General features: G+C 35.8%; 2 protein-coding genes across 3 annotated transcripts; both read right to left on the bottom strand.

Annotated features, from left to right (window-relative positions):
* Window positions 1-1,878: 1,878 nt before the first annotated feature.
* On the bottom strand, window positions 1,879-6,007 carry LOC139857953 (urease accessory protein D-like). The gene is made up of 9 exons (XM_071846799.1): window positions 5,879-6,007; window positions 5,699-5,764; window positions 5,499-5,573; window positions 5,323-5,367; window positions 4,948-5,178; window positions 3,827-3,909; window positions 3,544-3,706; window positions 2,444-2,598; window positions 1,879-2,146 (listed from the first exon to the last, which is right to left on the bottom strand). The coding sequence occupies exons 1-8, from the start codon at window positions 5,975-5,977 to the stop codon at window positions 2,485-2,487; spliced, it is 876 nt and encodes a 291-aa protein (XP_071702900.1). The 5' UTR covers window positions 5,978-6,007; the 3' UTR covers window positions 1,879-2,146; window positions 2,444-2,484.
* Window positions 6,008-11,226: 5,219 nt separating this feature from the next.
* LOC139858321 (protein CHROMATIN REMODELING 4) lies at window positions 11,227-23,873 on the bottom strand. 2 transcript variants are annotated; one of them, XM_071847178.1, is made up of 10 exons: window positions 23,589-23,873; window positions 21,431-21,712; window positions 20,984-21,085; window positions 20,115-20,840; window positions 16,895-19,438; window positions 16,399-16,556; window positions 15,583-15,697; window positions 14,363-14,439; window positions 13,908-14,076; window positions 11,227-13,304 (listed from the first exon to the last, which is right to left on the bottom strand). In XM_071847178.1, exons 2-10 carry the CDS (start codon window positions 21,665-21,667, stop codon window positions 11,478-11,480), a joined length of 5,955 nt encoding a protein of 1,984 aa, XP_071703279.1. In that variant the 5' UTR covers window positions 21,668-21,712; window positions 23,589-23,873; the 3' UTR covers window positions 11,227-11,477. The 2 variants fall into 2 exon arrangements, with proteins under 2 accessions (XP_071703279.1, XP_071703278.1); XM_071847177.1 differs by lacking the exon at window positions 23,589-23,873 and adding an exon at window positions 23,258-23,475.
* Window positions 23,874-24,141: the final 268 nt, after the last annotated feature.

Raw genomic sequence — 24,141 nt, 5'->3', positions numbered from 1 at the left:
ACCTTTTGTATATAAGATAATAATATATGTAAAAAATAAGTGGTTAAATGGTAAAGTAAATAAAAAGTATAATATAATGAATGTAATGTTTTAAACTGTGTATTTTTACCTAAAGACTATTAATATTGGACCGAGGAGTAACATATAACAATACTTTATAATATTTAAAAAGTAAACAGTTTTTGTATTTTGTATGTAATATTTGTATATGTTCGGTTTCATATTGGCATCGGTTAATTGAATGTTTAAAAAAATGTTTAACTGACAGTTAATTGAACATTTAAAAAAAATAAAGGAAAAAGGAAGTAAAAAATAATATAAAAGAAGTTTTTGTTTATTTAAAAAGGCGATTCACCAAAATAACCCTAAAGTTGAAGAAAATATATTTAAGTTCTGAAAAAATAATGGAAACTTATTTAAAATTCAAATGCAAGTGTGTTTGAATAGATTAAAAAGAGTATTCTTGACAAACAAAAAAAAAAAAAAAATCAAGATTATAACGTAAAGAAAGAAAAGATTTTGAATAAAATAGTCTTGTGATCTTTAATAATGTATTTTGAGATTCGTGTTTTCGAAACTGATTTTTAAGCCTGTTAAGTATCATCAACCATTATTAAAATATAATATAGAAATATATATCATAAATCATGTATGTAATATTCGAATATGTTTATATGTTATGGGACTTGGGGTTTGATACTTTAGTAAGGAGATGATCTGTTTGTGTTTTTTGGTTTATGGATATTGGGATGGGATATAGGTTTGTGGGGCCAAACTCATTAGAAAAGCCTGCACAATCTTTATTGCCACTCTTTTTACTCAGTATTTTTTTTTCCTTTTTTTTTGGTATGAGATATGAGATTGACAGGTACAATAACTCATATCTTCACCTACCAAGATAAATTCACCACACCACATCTTTTTTCTATCAATCACAATCTAATTTTAAAGAAATTCTCCTCCCTTCTCTAATTTTCCGCCGCCACTGGTCAGCCCGACGCCGACTGCCATTCTTACGCTGCCGACCATTTCAACACCTCCGCCCATAGTTGTGTCTTTCTCACCACCGCTACCTTCCTCTTTTCCATTTCTTTTTACTCAGATCCATGGTGTTGGTGGTAAGAGATTAATTGTGATGGTGGAAGGGAGCCCTAGCGGTGGCAGTAAGTTGATCATGGTTGTGGTTGGCCAAAAGTTTAAATTGGTGGTGGACGATGGTAGTCACTGGTTTACTATTCATATCTTGATTTATTTGCCTAAATTATTCATATCTTAATTGTTTAAATATAAAAAGCTTATTATTTGGCGGCATAAGCTGGTGGCTGACGGAGGTCTTCGGTGGCGGATGGTGGTTGACGGTGGATGTCGTTGGGTAAGTGGTGGTGGCTGAAGTTGTTTGGCGGCGGTGGTTGAAGGTGGCGGCCAAAGGTGGCAGGATGTTTAGTGATGGTGGTGGTATGTGGAAGGAAAAGTGAAGTAGGGACTTAATATAAAAAAAAAAAAAAAAAAAAAAACACGAAAAGGGGCTACAGTTAAAAAAAAAACGAACGCTACAGTTGAGCAGTAAATTTTGGGGGGGGGGGGGGGGGGGGTGTTTGACCAACAGGAGTGCAGGATGGAATACGCAAATCAGTATATATTATATTTTACCTTGATACCACTACACTATATACACTATCGTCATTCTATTGTATATATCAAAATACTTCTTTTTCTTTTTTAACTTTGAAGAGTATAAATGCTTGTTACAGAAATAACTACAAATATGATATCTCACTACGTTTGTTCCTGCAAAAACTAGTTACTCTGTATAGAAATTTGTAGCCCCAATTAATGTATTCGAACATGTGAATAATGGTGTCCTCATGAACTTGGAAATAAATGAAGTACAGAACTAAGTAAATTTCATATGTTGAGTTGTAACACCCAAGAGCCACATCTAAGGACTTTGATAAAAATAGAACCCTATTAGCTATAACGAATCTAAGAGGTTTGGATGGAGAAAAAAAACAACAAAATTCAACATATATATAGTACAGTACCAAGTTTTGCTTAAAAGCCTTCCTTCCATGTTGTATCCCCATGTTCGCCAAATATTTTTTAAATTACGACACTTCCCTTTATTATGCTCTCGAACATTTCTCTCCTGGTCCGGATATACAAAGAGAAGTTATGGTTAACTTCGTCTCATTTTGTTAGTTACAATGTCAATGTAATTGTCAGTTTATTCCTAATATCACTTGAATCACTAAAAAAATTTAAAGCCCAGATATGTGGGATGATTCATCATTATTGATGTAAGTTAAAGGTGATATTTAAAATCTTTTGAAGTTTATATGGTTCTATGCATACCAACTCTGAAAGCAACTTTCATAAATGAGTTGGTACAGGCAAATAATAACTAGAATTAAGAGATCACAAAAACAAAATATAGTTTACTTACAAATGGGGTATGACATAGAACCACAACTTGTGCAAGATGTACTACTGGTATGGGCACAAACCAAGCATTGGTTCCATGGTAGCTAATTGACTATGAAGAAACCTGTAAACTGATTCAGTGGTTGTGACTGCTATTCTGATTACGACACCAACTCCCTGCAGTTATAATAAAAACCGCAGTTACAATCTAATCAGCATATATTTTTGGGATAGATACCAGTAAGTAAATATATGTCTTACGTAAAAAAAAAAAAAAAAAAAAAAAGCACAGACAAGATATCCGTGAAAACAGACTTCATCATCAAGTTGCATCGAAAAGGGTTTTAGATTGTGAGTCAGATATTAAAAATACCTCTTGATAACAACATTATAGGTGATTTATTGACCACGAGAAGTAATGTTTTGCTTAGGGATACAAGGTAATTTTGAATAGAAACGAGCCAACAGAAAATAACATGTTTTTAAGAGTGAGTATTAGGGAGTTCTGAAAACTACGACATACTCCATTTCAAATGAATGTGGACATGATATAAAAGTGAACAACGTAAAATGAGAAATACTTTTATTTATAATTAAACATTGATGAAAATAGATTGTTACAAGTTGACGTGATAGGATTTTCAAATTAATTTTTTTGCCAACATGTTGGACCAAAGTGGTATAAGGCAACAGAGAAAAGTGTTAACAATATTTAAACAATTTTTTTTTTGTTAGAGGTAGCAAGATGGGTGGGTCAGGCAGTTTGGGTAATTGATCAAAATTTAAAAGGTACTTTTTTACTTCTTCAAGAGTTCCAGTAAGGGTCGAACTGAAAGAGTTTAATCTTGCTTGATAAAATATTAGTGTCTAAAAGATGATTACAGAAAATGTTTATTTCAATAATACTCATTCCGAATAATAAAAAGTTAATTGTATGATAGAAAAATAGACCGACTTTCAACCAACTTGCCCTGTTTCCTTCTAAGGAAACCAAATTTTTATAACTTTCACCCACTACAGGTGAAACATAACCTGAATCGACCCATTCATAAGTAAATGGGTCGAAATATCCACCTGCATCTTTTCAAAGCCAAGATCCATCAGGAAGAAAACAGGAAGTACCTTTGGACCAAACGAGTTACAAGAAGCAATAAGGGATGGCTTTGTATATCCATCTCCGTTTTTTGCTTTAGTTCGTCCTCCACTAGATGGAACATGTAATTGCCCTGACATCATCTTTTTCACGTCTTCTTGAACTTGGTTTTGTAGGTTCTTCAACTTAGGGCTAAAAACATAATAATATAAAACTTTCTTTACATAATTTCATATTATAATCGGGAAATCAAACAACACGAGAATACTTTTGCAAATGCTGAAATATAAGGTTGTGTGAATACAATCCTACCCCAGTATAATCACCATTGCAATTACTTGGTAATCATGCATGCGTTCAGCAATACTTGTGACGTTTCCATTCTCAAGTAGTACCTGCATTCACATGAAACATCAAAAAAAAAAAAAATCCCAAGAAAGTTCAGGACTTTTCATGAAATGATGACGTTAACGAACTTTGGACAGGGGATATTGTATCGTAGAAATTGAAGGTGCCGATTTCAGTCCATTTAGATGGTCAATCTGGGATATAACTTTTTCATAATGACCAGGCAAGTCAAATATGTAAACTTTTAGCTATACAACTAGAACAATGCTCACAAAGCATGCAACTAAATGATTTAATATCTTTTGTTTACAAGAAATTATATTAATATTTTATTCAGTTATATTTTGCATTATTGCTCACAATACAATGAAGGCATATTTTACAAGGACAGTTTTTGGATAGTTAGCAGGATAAGTAATTGCAACATAAGAATAAATATTCACATACAATCTCAGGGGCGAATCTAAGTGTATCCCCGTGGGGTCACGGGACACCACTAGTTCGAAATTTTTTAGTATAAAATACCCGTTAAATTGTATAGGACACCAATAAATTTAATTGGGGGACCCCATATATTTTTCAAATTTATAGTTTTTCTTTTAAATTATATAGGACGATACTAAATCTAACTACTTGGACCCCATATATATTTCGAATTTGTAGTTTTTTTAAGGTAAACTATAATTAAAAATTTTTCTTTTTAGCCGGAGGTCCTCACGGAAGCAATCTCTCTACCCTGGAGTAGAGAGGGGGATGAATTTCCCTTTCCTATGGGTGGAGAATTCCTTTTCTCGACTCGTGGTAAAGGAAACGACTTCTCTTCTAGTTTAGGGTAGAGGAAGGATTGTCTACATCTTACCTCCTCCATACCCCGCAGGCGCGGGATTGGGTTTTGTTGTTGTTGTTGTATAATTAAAATAACATTCAAATATAATTAGTACTGGAAATTTTTATGGGACCCCATTGAATTATAATCCTGGAATCGCCACTGTACAATCTAATAGTAGAGTGATCATAAACAATTTATTCAATAATACAACCTCAATAATATAATCAATCACAAGCAAATAGAATACATGACATACCGTGTCAAGAAACAAAGGCTTGTCTTCCACATAAATATGGTTGGTGCTTTTATACAGTGTGAAGTCCCATTTTTCTCCACTTTCATGACGTCCGCTCGTGATCCAATCGACAACGAGTAAGCTCGAGCCAGGCACAACGGTAAACAATTGCTTTTGGGAGTACCTTGCGGTAGAAAAACATGTCACTGGATCTGGAATCACAACCAGAAGTGCATCACTCCCTACTCTTGCCTACTACATTGAATATTAGGACTTGTTAACAATTTTTCATAGGATGAAAATGGCAAAGATCATATTTTGTATACCATTTTACTTTATTCTACATTTACCCGTCTTAGTGTTACAAGTTAAAACCTATTGACATCTCTTACTCACCTCCATTATTTGCTCCGAGCACTTTAAGGCCACCGATTTATACACCTACACAACCATAAATAAATACCAATCAACACAATGCAGCGGCCGTATAAAGTCAGTACCAAAACTTTATCTTAAAAAAGGGTTACTCAATGAGGCATTTAATCAAACACTTGGTATGCAATCAGAATAACCTTAGTAGAAGCCTGAGTTGTCAAAACAGCAGTACAACCATCTTCAATTGTTACATCAAACAAAATACAATCACCCTAAATCACAAACATACAATACAGCCATAACCAATCATAATTATATTGAACATAATACCTAATGATGATGGAAAAAATTACATACATTATACACAAAACCCTAATAATTATGATTGAATGCTTACAGAAACAATACCACCGCCATATGTGAGAGTGTATATCCAAACAGCATCAATGTCAGAACGCCCTGCCTACAATATCAATATTTAATTAGTTTTTTTTTTTTTTTTTTTTTTTTTTTAAAGTTGAAGAATCTGATAATAGGTTTAATCGGGTGTCTTATTAAATAGTTGTGTTTACTATACCTTAGTGGGGACGATGAATTTGAGTGGGTATTGTGAGAAGCATCGAGTTACAGTTGATTTGCCACCAACTTTTCCGACTACTAACTTGCCGGTTTCCATTTTCACACTTATTTATTTATTTATTTATTTATTTATTCAATTTAATTGATTTTCTAAAGCTGTGTTTTGGGAGAATGATACTTTTCCACTATTATTTTGTATTCATCCAACATTATTTCAGGTGATTTCCCAAAATACCCCTGCATTATAATAGATCCCCTATTAACTTTTTAGCTTCCAACAACGTACTGTAATATTTTTTTATCATCCAAGCACACACCAATTCTAATAACTAAAGATCCGATTAAAATATACTCGTAATATAGAAAACAATTAAATCGTTCACATGCGTTGCTCCAGAAACAGAGAGTTTAAACATAGAATGAATGAACAATTTTGTACCAACTTAATTTTTGTGGTTCTTAGATAAAACTAGTCCGGACCCGGCCCGCGCAATGCGGCGGGGGCTTTCGGCCTGTGTATTCATATTTTACGTAGCGTTGTTTATTTACAGAAGGGAAAACGGCTCATGTCTTAAGCGCCGTTTTAGATGTCGTTGTCTTAAGCGTTTTTTAAAAAGTGTCCGTTTCGAACGTAGTTAGTTTCGTTTTGTTCATAAAAATTTTTCGAGTGTAACGGTGCTGTCGGAAAAATTTAACTTGCGGCGAACAAAAAGATACGGGTTGTCGTTGTGTTAAGCGTTTTTTAAAAGGTGTCCGTTTCGCGTATAGTTAGTCCCGTTGGGTTCGTGAGACTTTTTCGAGTTGAACGGTGGACTCAAAAAAATTTAACTTACACCGAGCGAGAAGATAAGGCCCATTATAAATTCGGGGGGAATTAGTTTATTTCATTTTAATAAAATTATATGTTTAAACTTTCTACCCCTGAAAAAGTGTAAACCTGAGGGGTTATTGTGTAAATTGTGCCGAAGTTGAGGGATTGATTGTAGTGTAAACGTAAACTCAAAACTACAATCCTAAACAGTTAAAACTACACATTTTGGCATGACAAGTAGCATATAGGGGTTAATTTTATAACTTGACCATTACCATTTCTTCACTTGTAAACAATTTACATGAGCAATTTTCATACTTTCCCCATAGAGGTTGCTTGATTTGACCGAATACTAACACATAGACTAATTATTTATTCAAGTGTGAATGAACGATCATTACCGGAACCATCGACGCCGTTGTTTAATACGATGTTTTTTAATACGACATGGGGTACTCCGGTTCCAGTACCAGCAAGACGAGTTCCAATTCCGGTACCGACGATCTGTGAGTTCGAAGAAATTCCGGTCATGACCTTGGATCTGATGTTTATTTCCGTTACCGACGATATTAACTAAGAAGTCATTGAATCATTGATTCTAGTATTGCGGTTGTTCCAACACCGTCGATGATGCGATCTGTAATTTCCGTTGTCATTTCAACCATTCAAGTGGCCATCGGAAAACACAAACACACTAGAAGAAATTAAAGTTTAGTATAAGGAGCTAATAATAAAAAACTAAATGGTGATTTCTATTGGTGATTATTCTTTGAATATTCTATAAGCATATTCAATCTCTCTCAACCTTTTGTGTTCACACTACATCTGAGAATGAATGGCAGATCTGATCTGAAAAACTTTACCTTCTGATCTAATCTGATTTGATCTGCTTTAACCCACTTACCCTCGTATGCTCTTCGTAACTGTGGGCAATTGTATGGCGATTAACATCGAATCATCATTGTAAGCCTTCTTTGTCCAATTTCTTTGATTTTGATTCTGTTTTCCAACGTTTTTATCATCCTCCTGGTTGCAATCTCGGTTTACTGGTTATGGGGAAGAGCTCGGCCGAAAAAAAGAAGAAACCTAACCTAGTAATCGAACCTAAGGTTCTGCGTAGTCGTACGATTGGAGGGTTCGATCTAAAATCTGACGCTTCTGATAGTGATGACTCTATTTCTAAGCCTGAAGAACAGGGAAATCAGTATCGATCTGTAAAGGGTCTCGATCTTCCAATTCGGTTACCTGATGATGCGGGTAATAATTATACAGCCTGTAACTCGGTCGATGATGATGGGGAAAAGACGATAATCAACAAGAATGATTTTCCTGTTCTGGGAGGGAGCCCGGTTAGGGTGTCGGTGGATGGTAGTGGAGTGGACAAGGAGGCGGCTCATGGTGGAAACACCTCTAGTCCAAAAAAGAAGGAATATGTTGATATGGTGGATGAACCAGGTTTCAAAATTCCCTCAGTAGAGGATGAGAATGATGATCTAGTTAGTGTCCATTCTGTGGATATAAAGTCGGTTGATGATTTTGTCATGAATGAGCATTCGCAAGTCAACCCTATGAAGGATCATAATATGGATCACAGTGAAACGAAGGGGCATCTAAGTCAAGGTAGGATTAATAAGGAGACTGGTGAACAAGCTCATAGTACATCTACACGAACTCCTCAAGCATCATATGTAAATGTAACAGCTGGTAAGTTAAATCTTAATCAGGTCAATTTTCGTTTAATGCAAAACGCTAACAGCTTGGAAGAAGGAATTGATGTGGAGCTACCAGTTTCTTCTGTAATGGAGGCAATTGATCGGTATAGCAACACGCTATATGGTTATTTTGTGGGAAAACGAGTGGCTTATCCCGTCGTAAAGAACTATGTTATGAATACTGGGAAAATATGGAATCGAGACGACTATGATGAACTCTAAAGGATTTTACTTCTTCAAATTTGCCACGTCAAAGGGAATGCAAGATGTCATCGAAAATGGTCCTTGGATGATCAGAATGGTTCCGATTATTCTTAAAAAGTGGTCGGCTAATGTATCTTTATCCAAGGAAGATTTGACGAAGGTTCCTGTTTGGGTTAAAATACATGATGTTCCTTTAACAGGTTACAATCGAGATGGCCTTAGTATGATTGCATCCAAGATTGGTAACCCTATTATGCTGGATTCTTATACTAGTACCATGTGTGTGGAGGCATGGGGTAGGCCAAACTATGCACGTGCAATGATCGAGATAACGGCAGAGCATGAGTTGAAATCGAAGCTAACTGTAGCTACTCCTGGAATTAAGGGTGAAAGAAGAACGGTGGATACAGTCACGATAGAGTATGAGTGGAACCCCCCACGCTGCTCGGGTTGCAAGGTTTTTGGTCATCAAGATATGCAATGTCTAAAACATATTAATCCACCAGTAGTGACTAAAATAGTGGATACTGATAGTTTTCAATCAGTTCGAATTAAAGGAAAGAATCCAGGACATGATCAGACGAGAAGGCCAACTGATGGATTTAATGTAGGAAGAGGGAAGCAAAAAATGGTCTACAGGCCCAAGAAGATTGTGGCTCCATGTGATACTAATACAGGCTTGCCGAAGGTTGCTCAAGAGGATAAAAGAAGGTCGGAAGGTGGAACAAGTAAGGGTTCACAAGTCAAGATTCAAAATTCTTTCGGAGCTCTAAATAATGATCTAGTGGATGAACCGAGTGATGTTGATTCTGATAAAGATGAAACGGCCGAGTTTATGGCCGGGAAAAAGGTTACTAAAGCATCGACTCCATTTGGAATGAAGTCGGGTTGGCTGTAGTTTGGTCCTTGTCCAGTTGGGTCGTTAGTATTTTTTATGGTTTTGCTAGTTCCACTTTGGTTTGTAGGTTCTAGCTTGGTTTTGGGTTGTTTGTGAGGCCGCAAGGTGCGCTTGCGGTCGTTTGTTCCTATTTTGTAATTTTATTATTTTTTTAAATAATATTCACCTGGTGAAACCCTTTACCAAAAAAAAAAGGAGCTAATAATTAATTAAATAAAATAAAATAAAAAACAATTAATACTACAGTAATAGATAATTATGTTGTGAAGGGTATATTTGGAAATGTCATGAAATAATGGTGGAACAATAAAAAATAATGGTGGACATATCAATTTCCGTTTTTATATGATCAATTCATCAATTTTATCAAATATGACATGTTTTCTACTCTATATATTTTAAATTAATTTTTAGAGTAAATTACACCAACCGTCCAACCGTCCATGTGGTTTGTATCAAATTACAGCGATGATTCTTATCTTTCGATAATTTCTTCCTTGACTTTGTATAGATTGTACGGTGATGGTCCTTATCACTAACTTTCGTTAAACCATTTCATTGAATCTATGTGTAGAGGATAACAAAGTCTTTTCACCTCTCTTTATTTTTCACCTACTCATCTCTCTTATTCTTCCAAACTCACTTGTCAAACATCTAACACACCCTCAAAGTTAAAAGAATGTGTCGAAATCACAAAGCCCATTAAATGTTTAGCTACTCGCACCATCACTAAGAAAAGTGTTACAACCTCAAAATGGTGCATCCTGTGGCCAACAGTCGAGGAGGCTACTTGGGCAGACGTAGTGGATATTCAAACACAGTTCCAGCTGCTCATAATCTCCATCGTTTCCATCGTCCCAGTTCAGTCAATATTCCTTTGGGCTTTGGCACATCATGTTTTAATCATCAGATGGGCAAATGGAACCTGGCTTGGCAATTGATTCACCTGATCCCACTCCAGAAAAATGTTTTGCTACTTGTCCAAGCATGAAGATATAACGCAAGTTCAACTATGGCTTATTCAAGGCAACAAAACCGATTTATCCAGCCATAAGCCAGTTGAAGAGAGCTCTAACATGTGCAAACAATCGAGCGGTATAAAAAGTTTCATGCCTTTGCTTGGTCTATCCAAGCCAACCCCAGTTCTTTCTTTTTTTATCTGGATACACCAAGAAAGATGTATGGTCTAATGAGGCTATTATGAAATATTAAATCCAACTTGCATCTATGAAAAACTCCAAAATTCAGACAAATTTCATATTTCACGCTTGCGAACAAGTCTTATTAATAAGGCGGCATTGATAGAAAACAACCCAACGCCAGGCCTAGGCCAAGCCCAATAATTAACAACCCAATAGAAGGTCTTTATATATTAGTGTTAGTGGGTTGGACATTCATGTACGAACATTCTAGTCGGCTATAAAAATTAGGGAAATTGTTCAAAATACACTTTTTTTTAAGGCTTCAAACAAAATACACTTTTTTTAAAAAAACTGTCTTTTTACACCATTCGGTAGACGGAATTTCTATCTACCACCTTTATCTGTCGTCTACTACCATTTTTACAAAGTAGTAGACAGTAACAACAAGGTAGTAGACAGTGAGAACAAAGCAGTAGACAGCCAATTACAAGGTAGCTGACCGTCTAGTGCCTTGTTGTTATTGTCTACTACCTTGTTTAGATGGACCTCTAACTAAATACTAGAATTTAACAATATAACAACATTAAAAAAGGGTTTTTTAACATTTTAGTTATGCATTAACCAAAACAACCACCCAAGTCTTACTAGCAGTATCTAAAAATTAAAATGCACAGAAACAACATCATCATCATATACTTCATGACTTCTTTTTAACCATCTAAATAGATAAACCTTTACAACATTTAAACATATCCTATAAAACCTGTATTTTGCTACTTTTAAACCCACTCGATCGCAACAAACGCCTACAAAAATTGGATACCAACTCTTCAAGATTCATCGTTCGACACCATCATCCCTTCAGACGAAACTTCATCATCATCATCAACCGCATCCAAATCACACATAACTGGGCTCGATCGATCCTCACTTGAATCCCCTCTTCCAGATGCTTCCTCCAACATTGCTTTACTTTCTTGATTCGAATTCGACGGTGAAGATGGAACATCCTCTGCAGTTTGGTCAGTGACAGGTGGCGGCGGTGGTGGTGGTACGTTAAGATCCGGTTCGGTACCTGAAGTTCCGGGGTGGTTGTCTAGCGGCAATTGGCAGCGGGGTTTCTTTTTCTTGAAAATTAATCGAGGGTCTTCGGGGAGAGAAGGTAGTAAACCCTGAGGAATAAATGGAGGAATGGTTGGTTGTACATCAGGGTACAACAACCGCACCGACTCTGCTATTGCAGAAACCGTTGGCGGCAGTTCAGGTTCTGCCGGTTGGGCGGGCCCACCGCTAGTGCTGCCGCCAACTGCTTTACGAAGCCAATGAGGTAACTTGTTTTCCGGTAAACCACTTCCACCAGCATTTTCAGTTTTGTGAGGATCGATTGTGATTGGACCGTTGTTATCATGAAAATTGGGTAATTTCATAACGTCTTTTAGATGTGAATTAAACGAACCGATTCCGTTTAATCCGAGAAAACCTAACGGATTTGGAATAAAATGTTGCTCCAAAGGTCCTGCAGACGACGATGATTCACCGGAAAAGTTGACCGGAAATCGTTCAAGATTCCATGCGGGAATATGCGGGAAATGCTCGTTTTCGGGCCCACGTTGATTCTGCTTTTCGAGGGTAATTCCGTCCATTCCCAGTTTCATTTCCGTCAGGTGCGGTTGAAAACCGAACGGATTGCCGGCAGTAAACTGGCTTTTATGCAACGCGCGTTTCAACATGTCGTCGGATATACCCGGAAAAACAGTATTCGATTTCCCGGATTTTGTAACCGCAGCTTTTTTCAACTGTTTTTGATTTGGTGGGTCCAAGATTTTGACCTGTTCTTCCTCCCATCTTGCCGCCAGGTCATCGGGCGTTCGAAATCTCGCGAATTTAAGCCGAGGATCTTGAAGCATCGCACCCCAACCGCCCCGCCCGTGTCTACGAACACCGACCCACAAAAAATCGAGTTCTTCTTCGGACCAAAAATCCTTAACAAGTTTCCTTTTGAATAGATTGTTTGATGACCCGGGACCCGACCCCGTTCGCATCATTATGTTTTCTAGAACTTTCCTATGGTTCTCGGGTAAAGATGCAAAATGGGGCGGCGGCATTTGACCCAAACCCATCATCGATGGAGGAGGCGGCGGCGGCATTTGACCCAATCCCACATCCGCTTCTTGCGGATTATCCGTTCGGAATCTCAATTTCGGCAACATTGGGATTGTCGGGAAATTGTGCATCGGCATCGATCTCCCCAAAGTTAAATTGGGAAACAAATCGGGTTGTTGATGAGTAACGTTTTTATCCCAATTCGGTAGTTGACTTATATCGAATGGTGATTTGAGCAATGATGACATCATCTCAGGACGAAGGTGTTGTAAAACATCAGCGGGATTAAAAAAAGACGGGCCGGTTTTTTGCTCATGTCGGAAAGTATCGGAATCGGGATTCGGTTGTTTAGATTTGTCATGAGCGTTTTCAGGCGTCTCGTTGTGGGCCCCAGAAGATGAAGCCAGATTAAATGGGAACTCGAGACCTGTTGCCTGTTTGCCAGGTCTATTGAAAGATCTCGAAGAGTTTCGATTCATTGCTTCCATAAATTTGGAATTTGGAGCACATAACCCAAGAACGGGAAGCAACCGGCGACTATCGAAGTCTTTTCCCTATAAAAACAAAGAAAAAAAAAAAATAATTTAGAAAATAAGCAGTACGATATTACAAGTGCAACTGGCCGAAACAGGTTCAAGTCAAAACAGAATTGTTATATTGCTTGAGTTCGGTGTGACCCAAAAACTTTTTGTCCATACATTTAATTAAAAACATTCGTCATATACGATTTCGTTTATTTTAGTGAGTAAGGAGGGTCCATGCATTATGAAAAGCCCATTACATTTTGACCCGTTAACTGTCTAAGCACTTTTTTCGGTTTACCCGTTTGATCCATTAATATATACTCCCTCTGTACGTTCCAAAATAACTGTCCCATTTGACTTAAAATTTTTGTGTTATATAATATTGAATGAAAGTTATATCAATTAAAACACATTTAAAATTCAAATCATTCATACAAATTTCAACAAATATTATATAGCACAGATCAAAAAATTAAAGACTTAGAAAAGTCAAAATGAGACAGTTTTGGGATGTAGGGAGTAAAAGATAGCCTTAGATGGCCCCATAAATTGGTCAAAAGTTCAACATCTAAAAAATAAACATATAAAGATGGCCAGATGGTTAGATGGTCACATCTAGGTTTGAGTCGGTACCTTAGGCGGCTTTGGATTTGGATCGGTCTTGCTTGTTGATGGATCCAATGTTTGACTTGGGTTGACTTGTTGTTCTGTTGTTTCACCATTCTGCCTTTCAATGGAAAGCGATTCTTTCATCGTTTTCAGACGGGCCAATCTGTCTTTTTGCCTCGCTCGAAGATTAGTACTACAAAAACAACGCACTTCATCATACCATTCAAAAAAACTCCTATCAACAAGTACATAACTACATCATACCATATCTAAATTCATTTGAAGGAATTATTTGAAAAATATGCTACGAGTAGCAATTTCCTATATAAAAGCTTGAAACTTTATGAAGTTTTGTGATAGCTTTTTATAACTAAAACGTTCCAAAGTGACATCCTTTTTCTAGAATTAAGTTGCATAATTAAATTTTGTGTTATAAATTAATCAAAAAGTAGATTAATTTCAGAAGATAAATTACTCACAACTTATCTTTAAGAGCTTTTCCAGCTGGCGTGTACTCACGCTCTGGCTCTGGTTCTGTCTCCTGATCAGCACCATTCTGCAGAGAAAATTGTTTTGAGCAAAATCCAATTATGTAAATGTGAAAATTTAGACCCAAATGGTTGAAGTGTAGTTTATTTTCTCTCTTAAGGATTGAATATGGTAGAATAAATAAAAATGATACAACTAGCTGAAGTGGAAACGGGTCAAAAATCAACCTAAGTGCATCCAAAATACAAAAAGCCTCCTAAATCATTTGATATGGTTTTTGAAATCATATTAATCATAAACCATTCATAAAACAAAAAACTAAGGTTGTAAAAGTTGTGAGTCAGAGACGAGTCGGTCGGGACCTTCGAGGGACGAGTCGGGCATTGACCAACGTTGACTTATAGTAATAACCAATTTAAACATATGTACATTAGACACGATGACATGAATATATCAAACATGAAACATAAATATTTCAAATATTGATATATGACACAAAATCTAATTTCAAAAAATGTTAAATTTTTTTTACCAACTTTGACATTGACCGGCTCAGACCCAACCCTGACCTGACCTTTTAGTGTTGACCGACTTATTAGGCATTTTTGGGCGAAACGGGACGGGTTAGTCCCCAAACAAAGGTGTCGGCCGACTCGGACAACTTTTACAAAAATTTAAAAAGCAATATATATTTATAAACTTCCAATACAATAAACAGCTAGCACAAGTGCACAACACGCCCCAAGCAGCACTACAAAACACCCATTTTGACCAATTCCCAAACTGCATGACAGACACTTTTTAACACTTATACCGCTTTTAGCACGATACAAAGAGGTCTCAAGCAGATATTATATGCCCAAAATAGTAAAAGAAACTGTTCGAGTGTTTGAATGCGCTACTCTAGTGAAATGGTAGCAAGAGCATCCAAACCATAAAAACTGGTTATTAAAAAAAGATAGAAATATTCATTTCCAAACTACAAATCAAAACACCTCTTAAATAGATATTATATGTTCAAATAAGGAAGTATGGTTACCTTTTCATATATATATATATATATATATATATATATATATATATATATATATATATATATATATATTTTAATTTAATACTTGGTATCAATGAAGTTCACATGTAATTAGAAAATTTGAGCAAAAATCGATCCATATGAAAGAAGGGAAAAGTTCATTAATTCAAAAGTTACCTGTTTTGATGTTTCGGTAGGTTGTGGCGCATATACTTCTTTGTAAGAAATGACCTTTTTAACCCTTTTCCCTCGACCAAGAGCAGCTTCTTCCTCACTCTGGTATTTCTCCCATCTACAGTTCCACGATAAATAAATAAATGACATTTGAAAACAATATGTTTATACATTCGGTATACGGTTGTAACTAGAGGTGGCAACTTCGACTAATCTACTAGCGAACGGTCAATTTGAATAATATTAATCTCAAACAGATATAATGAGTATAAAATAAAGGAAAATGTCAATACTAGCCCTACAGTCTATAGCAAATAACTAATTCTCTTGTGTTTGTCTTTTAAAAATACTAATATCAGGACAACAAACTATCCACTTCCTAATTTTTCTCGAACACAATCAATGAAACATATCCATGTGTCAATATGAAAATATATTAGTAACTAGAAAGATGAGTTCATTTAAATTATGGTTGTTAACCACAGCCCTTGGAGCGACTATTACAATTATCAGAAATAAAACATAAAACAAGTCAAATATCATAAAGGCTCTTAATGAAAAATCCCCTAAGCCATTTTATTATAGAATAAATTATTATTGAAATAATAGTTTTCTGGTTGTCATAATTGATACCGTACTATTCATCTTAAGTATAAAAAATTCATTCCTGAACAACAAAGTGTTAATGTTCAACACCCAACCCTTTTTCACCAGCATATAAATTACCCAATTTGACCCGTTAACTAACCCACCCACCATTATTCAAAGTCTAGTTAGACATAATTAATAAAGTGAAGTGGTAACAAGAGTTCCGCTTACCTCACTCTCAGAAGCCGGTCCCACTCATTTTCTTCAGTTACATTTCCTGAATTATCCTCTTTATTATCTTCTAAATTCGGGGTAGTCGTACCATCAATTATTGTTGGTGACTCAGTTACACCTTGTTCTTCAACTGATTCGTCGTTCCAATCCAGAGACTGCCGAAAACGAAAGAAAACAGTGAAAACTTATAATCATAAAAATACATATATCATATATTATGATATAACATATAGCAATCCATATGAGATTAGTACTTAGCATCCATGTAATATAATCATGGAGGCACAAACTAAGATATAACCTTTGTTAAAGATCCAAAATAAATTCAAAATTATCTTCATAATTAAAGTTTCAACTTATAATATAAATCTTCCCTTCACTTATATTGTTGACACTAATTTTGTTTCAAGCGATTACTAGGTGATACTCAAAACATGATAGTTTATATAGAGACAACGATAGCACAAACGAAGATTACAAAATTATAACATACCTTAACCGAGCCAAGCATATCGTTTTCCAAATCTCCTTCCGAATTATCGGTCAACACAGAGTCAATAATTGACCGGTCAAGCAACTTCAAAATAGCCGCTTCATCCCACAAAATCTGACTACTCGAATCCGTACACTTATCCTGATACACATCCCCCAAACCGCCAACCCGTCTCTTATTCTTATGTTCTAAATCCACTAAAGATTCATCTTTATTGACGTCATTTTCACTCAAATCTTTAGAAGAAGATGATGAATTATTAAATAGTTGTTCGGTTCCCCATTTTAAGATATCTTCAACCTCCTTTTGAGATCCAGACTTGTTTACGAAAAGATGATCGAGCATTAGTTTCTTCTTTGCAAGCTGCAAGATTCTCTCTTCAACACTAGCACGAACAACAAGCCTGTATACGAGAAGCCGTTTCGACTGCCCGATTCTGTGGGCACGATTCATTGCTTGAATATCAGCATGTGGGTTGAAATCAGAATCATATATTATAACTGTGTCAGCACTTGCTAAATTTATTCCAAGCCCACACGCACGGGTCGACAATAGAAACACAAATCGACTTTTATCTTGATTAAACCGTGCAATTGCCATCTGCCGATCAGCAATTGAGACTGACCCGTCAACTCGCTCGAAAGTTTTCGGCCCAAACTCGATGTTCAAATAATCTTCAAGAATATCTAAAAGTTTCGTCATTTGTGAAAATATAAGAACCCGATGACCTTCTTTGTGCAAAATCTTGAGCATAGAATGAAGTAAATTGAGCTTAGCCGAAGCCTTTATACGCATATCATGAAGAAACTCGATCGACCCGGAATCTGGTTCGGTTCCGGGAATTAAATACGGGTGGTTACAGACTTTTCTCAATTGCATTACGATATTCAGCATCGATTGCTGTGGGACCCCTTTCCCAATGTTCCTTAAAACCTGATAATTCTTTGTTAACATGGCTCGATAATATTCCGCTTGAATAGTTGACAGGTCAACAGGAACAACCCGCTCGGTTTTCGGAGGTATATTCTGCATAGCATCCTTTTTAAGCCTTCTAAGCATATGAGGAGCGACAAGTTTTTTCAATTCGTCAACTTTTTCGGCTGTCGTTAGATCACTAAACTTATCCTCGAACGATTTAAGAGAAGGGAACGAGGCGGGTTGCAAGAAATTCAACAAATTATACATCTCGCCTAAGTTGTTCTGTAACGGGGTCCCGGTTAACAACACACGATGTTGAAACGAGAACGTATTTAGCAAGCTAAAAAGCTTACTACCCGAGTTTTTAAGACGATGACCCTCGTCAACTATAAGAACTTCCCAAGGAACTTTACTTAAGTAACTCGAATCCGCAAGAACCATTTCGTACGTCGTTAAAAGAACGTTAAGCTTATAACTAGACGTTTTCTTTGACGTTAACGGATTATCCGCATGCCATTCGTACTCGCGCATTAAAGTTCGGGCTCGTGCATTACCGTGATACTCGATAACGTTCAAATTTGGAGCCCATAACGAAAATTCGGCCATCCAATTCGGCATAGTCGATAAAGGAACCAAAACTAAAGAAGGTAATCGAGCTTTAAACTCAAAGTACAAAGACGATAAAAAAGCACAAGCGGATATTGTTTTACCGAGCCCCATTTCGTCCGCAAGTATCACGTTCTTTGACTTTGACCAACATTTTCTTAACCAATTAAGTGCTTCTAATTGATGCGGGAATAATGACCCGCCCAACTCCTTAGGCTGCTCGGTAAGAGTAACCGCATCACTATGCTTAAATTGACTTTCTTCCTTGTGGGTCCCGCCCTCTTTTTCGAGTGTTTGATTCTCAAATCGGTTAAATAAGTCAATAAGATGAGACGATTTCGCAATCACCGGCTCGTCGGTTTTTTCCCACGTGCATTCATCGTAAGGAAGACCAGTCCACTTGACTAAAACTTCAGAAGATCCGTTTTTAGCAATCACCCGTTGCGGCAATTTCCATTTTTCTTCGGAGATGTTAATCAACGTTTTTCCATATTTTATATTGTAGTTGTCGTATTTCCTCTTTGCGATGGCTTTTAATAGTGATTCGGGTATCCAAGTATTATGTATATGAGATTTTCCAACCCACTTAACGAAATATTCATAACATACCGTTTTCTCATCAGAAGCAATTGTTGACTTCTTTTTCTCATTACTACAGTTTGCTTCGGTAGTTATGTTAGCTTCGGTAGTTATGTTAGTTGGAACATCATCATCGGTTGGTATTCGTGCTAATTCAAGTGAAGTCGATGCTGAGTCATCTTTATTTTTCTCTTCGCCACATACATTGGTCACAGATGTGTTTGTTTTCTCTACTTGTGAATCGTTTTCGACAAGCGTGTGTGAGTTAGAAGAGCTAGAAATATGTTCGGTGTGTTCCGTAACTGTTTCGATGTTTCCGATATCGGGTGCGTTACATTCGAGGTTGTCGTTCGACATGTGACTTTGAGAAGGCTTGTCATCAACTTCGGCTGCAGAATTTTCCTCGACAACTTGAATTCGGCAACCTAATACCCGATCAACCTGTAATTTCAAGAAAAAATTTATATTCATATAAATAGCGGATTTTCAAGTTATATTGCAAACCTTGTTTAATTAATATCTATTTGCTTAACGATTGTTTCTCCATTTATATAAAAGCGTGGAATTCAAAGGCCGTCAACTCACGTACAAGTATTTACAACCATTTATATGTATAGGTCAAATTCATACAACCATTAGCATCAGAATTGAATATTATACTGTAATAGTTTTAATGAAAAAACGAAACAATATTTATAGAAAATAGGACAGTAAGGGAAACTATTGCAGGCGAATTTATGAATTATCAACGACCAAAAATGAACTCTCATCACCATGATCCAAGGAAAATACAGTATAGATAGTAACTGGATGAGCATTATAATAGAAAAATAACAATTAATGTGGCAATGTAGACCCATTTACCTATATGTGGGTCGCATTGGGTTATGCCATATCTCTAATGGGTCAAATGGGTACATTAAAAACCTCCTAAACTGCTTCGAATGAAGACAAGGATAAAAAAAAAAAAGTGTATGTCGTTTTGAACGGCAGAAAGAAAAATAGCACATGCTGACACCAAACACAGTTGACCGTTACCCGACCCACCCAACCCCGGACATTTTGCAAACATAAATATCAAATAACGTTAAAATTGTGCTACGTAAGCAACTAATACCTCATCTTTCGATTTGATACCCTGAATTTCACTTCCCATATTGTTTTTCAAAGATTTTGACTTCACGTGCTTAACCGACTTTTTCTTCAACGGGGAACCGCTTGGTGCCAAATGCACTTTCGCTTCACGTTTTTTAGAGCTATTTGCAACATTCTTCCCCTTATCAGTCTTCGGCTTCTTTTGTACATCGTCACTATCATCATCATACGGAATTTTAAACTTTCTTTTCATCGATTTCTTTTTTGTGCTTTCTACCGCATCATCGCCATCGCCATCGCCATCACCATCGGACAAAATTTTGAATTTTCTTTTCACCGATTTCTTTTTGGCACCTTGTATGACATCATCATTATCGTCATCAAACGGAGTTTTTAACTTTCTTTTCACGGATTTCTTTTTGGAACTTTCTACGCCAAGAACAACTTTCTTCTTTCGAACACGATCCCCGTCCGATTTCTTGCTTTTGTCCATATCCTCATCTTTCTTTTCTTCATCATCGGTCAGTTTTTCAGTTTTAACATCTGAAGAAGATGAAGTTGATACGTCCCGTTTCCCTTTGCTCGATAATTTCTTCCCACTATTGTTAATCGTCGATTTAACTCCAAGTTTAGGTTTCTTAAGAGTAATCTTCGGTTTTGCTCGTTTTACGGTAGAAATAGCATCAGGTTCAACTGAATTATTCTTTGGACCGCAGCTAGGGCACTTCCACTTCCCATTCGGTATTTGCTAAATCCGTGATTAATCACAAAACAAGTAAAACAAAGTAATTAATTTACACCTAACAGCTAAGATCATTTAATACATAGAAGATTATAACAAATGCATGAATATATATATAAATATAAATATAAATATAAATAAATTCAAACCTTAAGAGGTGGAGTCAGACATTCGATATGATAAGTTGACGGACAACTATCACAACAGATCAAATCACCGCCAAGATCGCAAACCGCACATTCGAAATAGTTCTGCTTGATTGAATAAAAGATATACATTATATAAATATATATACATCCCCCATACACAAACATATAGGTGATTATATGCAATTTAGGAATTTGATACATACAAAGATTTGAAGTTGTAATAATCAGATAATCAAAATTAAATGATTTTTTAAGTAAAAGATTGATAATATGGCCAAAAGATTTGAACTTTACTTGACCCTTAGATAGAAAATAATTTTTTCCTTGACAATCATAAGTGTTAATCGAAACACTACATCTCATTATTGAAATCTTGAGATTCAATAAATCAGTTATCAGTTAATTACTATTATAAGCAATATAGAATACAGAAGAAGTGGAACTGACCCCATCATTTCCTTTTTCTTTCGTAGGAAATGGGGAAGAAGAGCTTTCTTTATTAAACGTTTCTTTCGGCGAAGCACTCGTGTGTGAGATTGCGGGTATGGAATCGGCTACGTTGCCATTAGATTTGGCTGCACTAAAAGTAATCTTTTTGCGCTTGCGCTTCATAGCCCAATTTCCATTGATAATGTCACTGGTTGATATTTCATTATTCTTCATTTTAGGATCTGGATCTTTCATTTCATGAAAGTCACCAATCGCTGCTAAACCGCCCAATTTGCCACCCTAAAAAATGTATGAATTAATATAAGTAAGCATGTATTAGACGATGGGTTATCTAATATATATTTCAGTAAAATGTTTAATGCATTGGATTATACAGTAATAGATTGTATGCAAATCGTTTAAATCAAGTTATTCCACGAAGTTCCACAAGCTAAAAGAAATAAAAATCTATACTGAATCTTAATAAAAAGTAAATTACTAAACCAATTGCTACATGAATGGAGATGAGTTTTCGTAATTGCTAACTGAATGATGTGAGAGATCTTACACAAAATGTGTATAAATGCTTAAACTATAACAACTTCAATCAAAAATATAACATCTAAAACTGGACTTAGTTATAACCAAACACATTAAAACACGTTTACATTGGGCGTTAAATGCAAGTGCGGCTAATGACGTCAGAATGCATAGGTTTTCATGCATAACTGCAACTAGAACAACGTAACTCGAAAACGACAAAGGAAGCCATCAACAAAAGATCCCAACCAACTTCCCACATCACAAATTTTAAAAATAATGGTCAAACTCCAATTTAATTTAGCATATCAAGCACATACATTCGATCCTACGCAAAACCCCAAATTAGTAAAAATCCAATTGGCACAATCCATAATAATTCGTACTTTACAGCAAAAAAACAGCACAATTTACTTAAATCAAGCAAGAAAACAACATCTAAAAACTGGAATTAGTTATAACCAAACAAACTAAAACACGTTCACATTGCGCGATAAATGTAAATGCGGCTAATGACGTCAGAATGCATAGGTTTTCATACATAACTTTCACGGTGCAACAACGTAACTCGAAAACGACAAAATTCTAAAAACAGTAAAGGATGGCATCAACAAAAGATCCCAACCAACTTCCCACATCACAAATTTTAACATTCAATGGTCAAACCCCAATTCAAGTTAGCATATCAGGCACATACATTCAATCGTAAACCCATAACCCCAAATCAGTAACAATCCAATCAACATAAACCATAAAGATTCAAACTGCACAGCAAAAAACAGAAAATTTCACTTAAATCGAGCAAGAAAATAACATTTAAAACTGGACTTAGTTATAACCAACCACACAAAAACACGTTTACATTGCGCGATAAATGTAAGTGCGGCTAATGACGTCCGAATGCATACATTTTCATACATAACTTCAACGGTACCAACAACGTAACTCGAAAACGACAAAATTCAAAAAACGAAAACAGATGCCATCAACAAAAGATCCCAACCAGCTTCCCACATCACAAATTTTAACAATCAGTGGTCAAACCCCAATTCAATTTAGCATACCAAGCACATACATTCAATCCTAAACCCAAAACCCCAAATCACTAACAATCCAATCAACAAAAACCAAAAAGATTCAAACTTTACAACAAAAAAAGCAAATTTCACTCAAATCAAGCAAGAAACAGCTCAAATTGTAAAAACCCACAAAGTAAACAACCTAAAAGGCAATAAACAACTTACAGTGTACACAATAGTAGATCAAAACCAAAAGGGGTATTTCAATTAACAAAAAAGATCATACCTTTGATGGATTTAAGAGACGGGTTCTGCGTATATAGGCAATTAGGGCACGTATCTATAAGAAAAAGGGGGAAAAGCAAAGAACAATTAATAGGAATAAAAAGAGGTGCGTATGATACGGAATCGGCGGGGGTTGAGGAAGTCTTTAACTCACATCATCATATTAAATACTACTACATCTACAAATCAAGAATATATAGATATAGAAAGATAGATATATAGATAGATATATAGAAAAATGCGAAATGAAGTTTGGAATTAACACAACACCCAATACTCTGACATGGGTTTTTGTGTTGTTTGTGTGTAGAGCAAGAGAAAAAGACTCATACTTTAACCAGTCGCCTGTTGCCACGTGGAATTGTCAGGACAATGCATCAACCCCCACCCAAACATGAGCCCACATACTACTCAAACACCCACTTCCCCTTTTTCACGTTCTTCATCATCATCCTCATCTTCTTCTTCTTCTACTTCCATTTTCATGTTTAAAGAGATAAAGAAACAAAGGTTTCTGTTTGATTCTTGTTCTGGTCATCATCATTCTCGTCGAGTGTTTCCAGACCTTTATTTTATGATTTTTTTTTTATAAAATAATTTAATTTAAGTTATATATACTTGGTTTTTGGGATAACATCAGGGGTATTATAGGATCACCTAGATATTGCTATTTTTGGTGATGATCTATGACATGTGTTCTATTTTTGGTGTGTGAGATTTAAGTTTATCTACCATCTGTTTATGGAGAAGAAGGTAGTGAATTAAATTTTTACTACCAATTTTGTATAGTTTTTGTAAAAAATATTACAAGTATCTTGCTTCTTCTATAAAAATTTTTTGTATAATTTTGTATAAAATATTTTAATCGTTTGGTGTCATTGTATT

Source organism: Rutidosis leptorrhynchoides, chromosome 7 (genome assembly GCF_046630445.1).
Source record: "Rutidosis leptorrhynchoides isolate AG116_Rl617_1_P2 chromosome 7, CSIRO_AGI_Rlap_v1, whole genome shotgun sequence".
Classification (NCBI taxonomy): Eukaryota; Viridiplantae; Streptophyta; class Magnoliopsida; order Asterales; family Asteraceae; genus Rutidosis; species Rutidosis leptorrhynchoides.
Note: the sequence above shows the minus strand (reverse complement) of the source record. Positions and strands in the feature narration are given on the sequence as shown.